Source organism: Haplochromis burtoni, unplaced genomic scaffold, assembly GCF_018398535.1.
Source record: "Haplochromis burtoni strain Fernald_Lab_line unplaced genomic scaffold, NCSU_Asbu1 Contig_55, whole genome shotgun sequence".
Lineage (NCBI taxonomy): Eukaryota > Metazoa > Chordata > Actinopteri > Cichliformes > Cichlidae > Haplochromis > Haplochromis burtoni.
The window spans coordinates 89,310-94,993 of record NW_024582416.1 but is presented as its reverse complement, the minus strand read 5'-3'; the positions used below and the strand labels follow the sequence as shown (position 1 = coordinate 94,993).

General features: G+C 43.1%; 1 protein-coding gene across 2 annotated transcripts; it reads right to left on the bottom strand.

Moving 5' to 3' along the window:
• Positions 1–199: 199 nt before the first annotated feature.
• Positions 200–4,261, bottom strand: lgals8b (galectin 8b). Of its 2 annotated transcripts, XM_005922397.3 has the most exons (8): positions 4,051–4,257; positions 3,778–3,866; positions 1,446–1,656; positions 1,250–1,369; positions 1,151–1,177; positions 980–1,068; positions 726–891; positions 200–643 (listed from the first exon to the last, which is right to left on the bottom strand). In XM_005922397.3, exons 1-8 carry the CDS (start codon positions 4,087–4,089, stop codon positions 494–496), a joined length of 891 nt encoding a protein of 296 aa, XP_005922459.1. In that variant the 5' UTR covers positions 4,090–4,257; the 3' UTR covers positions 200–493. The 2 variants fall into 2 exon arrangements, with proteins under 2 accessions (XP_005922459.1, XP_042076697.1); XM_042220763.1 differs by having other exon boundaries at positions 1,151–1,369; positions 4,051–4,261.
• Positions 4,262–5,684: the final 1,423 nt, after the last annotated feature.

Genomic DNA, 5,684 nt, shown 5'->3' with positions numbered 1-5,684 from the left:
ACATTTTCATGTATTTCAAATATTATTTTAAAGTGATTAAAAACTAATGCAAATGAAAGCTGTGACTTCAATGATGCAGTAAAAACTGCACTTCCTGGATTTTGTTTTCTATGTGAGCTGTACAGAAGAATGCAGTCCTTGTATTTATTTCACTGTTTTGCTGACAGTCTTATAATTAACACGTAAGCAGAGCCAGGTGTCGAGAGCTTCTTAACATTCACATTTATTTCCGGGTTTAGTTACACAGGCTGTATCACAGCAGAGATGCACTAGAGACAAGAAAAGAAACGGTCCAGGGACACCACAGTCAGCTGCAGCACGGCTTACCGTCATGCATCATCCAGTCTCAGCTGGAAACCGTTCATTTAAGACCCGTCCACGGCCTCCGTGCCAGACTAGCTTAGAACCATCCACGCCCAGGTTGCTGTGGCTAAGCTAATTTAGCACGATAACCAGAACCCAGGAGCATCGGTGACGCCGGTTTCCGTGCGAGTCACCACAGCTTGACGTCGGTGAGCTCCAGGTCTCCCATGATCTCCAGCTGGTCGATGCTGCTCAGGTCCTGCACCCGGTGTCTGAACTCGAACAGGTGCGAGCCGTTCACCGCCAGCTTGAACCGATGTGGCTGACAGAGGAGAAGGATCTGAGGAAGAAATTTTAAAAACAGAGTCTCTGAAGAAGCAGAAGGCCTTTAAAAGCGTTGAGAAGCTGCAGGTGGTCCTTACCTCAAAGTATTCTCCTGAGGAGAATGGAAAGAAGGGCAGCTCCTGCTCCTCCTGACCCCAGGACTCACCCAGGTACGAGTTCCTGATGAACACGCTGGACTTCATGCGGGGGTTCAGGTGGAGAGCGATGTTCTCCGTCCGGCTGTTCCGGAGGTTCACGGTAAAACTGGAGCAAAGTATGAGCGTGCATCACTGTGAGATGGGCGGTCCTGGATAACTCGCACACAGATTCATATACGTGTCTGAATGTTTACCTGTGAGGATACATGCTGACCTGCCCTTTGATTGTGATGTGCTGTCCTGGGCTCAGACCTTTGAGGATGCTGCCTTTGTAAGGGAGGCTCTGAAACAGCAGTGAAACCTAAACGTCTGATAAGAGTTTGGACATGTGATCGAGTTTTAGCAGTTTAAAGGTAAAAACTCACCAGGTCCCCTGATTCTGAGAATATTGCCTGAGAGGGAGAAAACGCACATTTAGACACGAGCGGCAAAAAACCTGAAATATGAGACAGACATGTACTCACTGAGTTTGGGATGTAGCCGATAGCGTTCACCCTGACTTTCCCACAGATGGAGAAGGTGTCAACCCTGTTCAGAGGAATTCTGTGCTTGTATTCCAGCAGGTGCGCTCCATTTACCGCCACCTGCAGGTGAACAAGGAGCGTTATCTTTCGGTTCCACATGCAGGCCTACCATCTCCACCAGCTCGGGCTCACAGACCTTGAAGGCGTCTTCATGCACCAGGATGATCGTCTCGAAGGGGGCGCCGCGCTTGTAGGGCAGCTGGTGGAGCGTCTCCTCTCTGCCCCAGCTCTCCTGCAGCAGGGAGTTGCACACCACACAGGGCGAGCCCTTGAAGCGAGCGCTGAAGTGGAGGGAGACGTCAGAGCGTGGTTTGGTGCTGCAGCCACTCGACAGGTCGATCTGAAACCTGCACAAAGTTTAACTGCCCATTAAATCATGTCGTGCATCAACGTTTAACTTAAACTCCACGTGGATGTAACTCCATCCTTTTATTCTGAACCCAGTTGGCAGAACAGCTGAGCTCTCAGATGTGATTTAAAGAAAAGAGAGAGAGACTTTGAGTGGTCTGACTGTAGCAGAGCTGGGAGCGATGCATGATCACCGAAGAGAATAACAACCTCATTGATATCAGCCAAACTGATCCTGGACCTGTTCTCTGCGACTGGAACTGAATGTGCACAGATCAGCACATCCAGGGTAACTTCTCAGCGATCCCAGTAAACCCAGCAGGAGGCGGGGTTTCAGCATCTGACCAATCGGGTTTACTGACAGTGAAGTGGCTGAGTGTACAGATGAAGACAAAACTGACGAGTTAAATACAGACTGAGTGTGTGTGAGCTTCCAGAGCTTTGCTCAGTCAGTCTGTGTTCATAAAGTTTCTTTGAATCAGGAAGGAAAGAGTTGGCAGTGAACGGATCTTCATTAACCTCCTAAGACCTGAACTCTTCCACAGCAGCATTTTTAATTTCTCTTTGATATTTGGGCTCATTGGGGCCCGATGAATGTAAAAACAAAGAATTACCAGATTTTCTTTGTTACCTTATTTTTGTTTTTAAGAAAAATCAGAGCCACATATGAGGATATTCATTTAAAATTCTGATAGAACAGTGGCAGCATAATGTCCTCGTAAGTGGATATCAGGCCCTCGTATAGCAAAATTGAGTATTTTGGTCTAAATAACCCAACATGTGATGTCCACATATGTGGATGGAGGTCCTAGGAGGTTAAAGGAACATTTAGATGTGAGTGAGACATTTGATTGAGCTGCAGTGTCGGAGCTGTTTAAGGAAAGAGGAAATGTAAATAAATCAGGAATTAAGTTTCTATAGTTCTCACTGATGCTCATGACATAAAGACTTTGGATGGTAAAAACCGTCAGACCCTGTGAGGGTCCAGGAACAGCGGCACTTTTCTGATTGGCCAGCAGACGATGACTTCAAACCTGCTGATCTCTAATCTAGAAACAGAACTGAGCAGATTGGGTCTCCAGCATGAGTGAGAAGTGAACAGCTCTGTGAGAGGCTCCAGAGTTTTTGGGTCCTTGCTGCTACATCGTACCTAAACAGACACACAACCCCCCACGCACACTGTACACACCAAAATAATATCACACATCAATAACCAGTAACCTCAACATCGTTTCACCTTTTGATCAGAACCACGGACAGCACCTGCAGTCAGAGACGTTTGTGCTACAAACTCACAGCAGAAAGATTTAAGTTTCGTTTTATCAGCGAACATAAAACAGCTGTAACATCTGGAAACAACAAACCACAGGAGGCCTCGCTGTGTGTGGAAACACTATTTCAATAAAAACAAACTATTCACCATCACTTCCTCTCTTCAGCGTCACTCATTTGTTTCACATGTAACGCTGCTGCTTTCACCAAAATATGAATTACTGAATATTTCACGTCAGCAGGTTCTCGAGCATTTCCCCTCTGTGACAGAGCAGCATCGGTAACATGTGACAGCACACCTGCACAGATACAAGCTACCCTGCAATATAAAAATCATCTCAATCAGCAGCAGCTAGAACATTAAAGTTATACAAAGATCAATAATTATGGTTCAATAATATAATCTATATGATTGTGAAAGGTGCCACAGTTTATAATAAGCACTTTAAATATCCTTTGATTATACAACTTGTGAAACTATTAAGTATAAATATTTTTACAAATCAACACAAAATGAAGTTTTTGAGTCTGCAGCAAAATCCAGAAACCAAACTTGACAGGTGAGGGGCAGCCAATCAGAACAAAGGGGGCTTGTTTCAGGCAGGATGGACTGAGATGCTGCACTTAGTCCCAGAATAATATACAGAAGGATTATTGTGGACTTTAAATCAAGCAAAGCAGGTATGGAAGAGTTCAGTAATACAGTAAATATCACACACACCTGCAAACAGCGTCATGGGTCAACTTTCATTCTCTTTTAGCTGAAAATGTTTGCAGGGCGAGATTTTTTCTTTGTTAGGTTTCCTGCATGAACAGAACAAACTGCTGCTGTTTGATTTCAATCTTACCTGTCAGCATCGGGGGGGACGGTGCCCTGGACGATGATGATCTCCCCGGGGTGCAGGCCACCAGGTATGGGTCCAGTGTATGGGATCACCTGCAGAGCGGACATGGAAACCTCAGAGAGCCTCGTGTCTTCATTCGAGTGTGGTCAGACAGACAGATGTGGACAGGTGTGTGGGCAGATGTGCGGACAGCGCTAGAAACTGCATGCGTGCAGACAGCAGAGCATGCAGCCATCAGAGGGCTGATGGAGATGATGATAATAATAATCCGCTTACCGGATTCAGAACCGTGTGTTTAGCGTTAGCCACGGACATCGGGCCTCTCGTGTCGGACTGCGGCCTGCAGCTGTGCGGAAAAACGGCAGTCTGCGCAATGCGCGCCAAACGGGAGCGGGCTGGAGCTCTCCTGCGCTACACGGGGATGGAGGCAGTGGGCATCTTCTCTCCATCAGCCATTAACAGCTCGCGCATGCGCAAAATCCTACCATGTGATCGGCACCCGATCAACAACAACACGGATGAAGCCCACCCACGTGACCGTGAGAGCGTCACGTGAACCTGCAGGAAGTACATGACGTCAGTCATAATCTATCTGAGAACCTGAGAACATAACCCACGTAAAAATGTTAATAACTTATTTGTTAACTTTGTATGGAAGAATAAGCACCATCATCTAAAAAAATCATTGTTTGTGGACCTAAAGATAAAGGTGGTTTTGGCCTTCTGGACTTCATGGTCCTGGACTATACATTTAAGGTGAAATGGCTAAAAGAATGCTTAAAATCTCCTGGATCATTATGGCATTTCATTCCACATAACATTTTTAGAAATGTTGGAGGATTACACTTCCTATTGTCTTGTAGTTACAGTATATCAAAGTTACCAGTTAAAATGTCTGCATTTTATCAACAGGCATTGTTGGCTTGGAAATTATGTTATTCACATAACTTTTCTCCACATAGATCTATTATCTGGAATAACGAATGTATTACTAAGAGGAACAAATCACTATATTTGCAGAATTGGATTGATAAAAATATAATCTATTTAAAAGACTTATTTGACTCTGAAGGCCAGCTACTTAGTTACAATGACTTTATTACAGAAAAAACATTCCCTATCAAATTTAAAGATTTTAGCTCTGTAGTAAAGTCCGTTCCCAGCGGACTGACTGAGTTGATGAAAAGCTACAAAAAACAGAACACACCACATGCATCCGTTAACACTCTTTATATAAATGGTATTGATTTCTTAAGCAAGAAATGCACCAATAAACATATTAGAGAATGTTTGTATAATGCGAAGAAAATAACTCCAAGAGGGAAGTTTTTTTGGAATGCTATTTTTGATAATATCAACTGGGATAAAGCGTGGCTTGTTCCTTTTAGATTTTGTATTACAAACAAAGTTAGAGAATTACATTTGAAAATATTACATAACATATATCCATCCAACATGTACATTTCAAGATTCTGTGACATTGATAGAAAATGTACCTTTTGTAAAACTGAACTTGAAAGTGTTACTCATTTGTTTTATGGCTGTTCATATAGTGCTACATTTTGGAGAGAGCTTGAAAATTATATACTGTGCAAGACAACATACGAAATCAAAATTGAAGGGAAGAACATTATCACTTATTTTGAAACTAAAGAAAAAAAATATGTGCCATTGTCAATCTTTATATCTTATTAGGGAAATTCCATATACATAAATGTAAATTTCAAAACTCAACCCCATCATTTAATTTGTTTTTGATTGAAATTGAATATTACTTAAACTCTCTTAAATTAACTTCCAATAAAAAAGGTTTATCATTGATTGAAATTCATTCAGAAATGTTTAACGAATGAGCTGTCACAACTTTCAAGTACAAAGTTGTTATGAAGTCTGTCACATTCCCCCCCCCC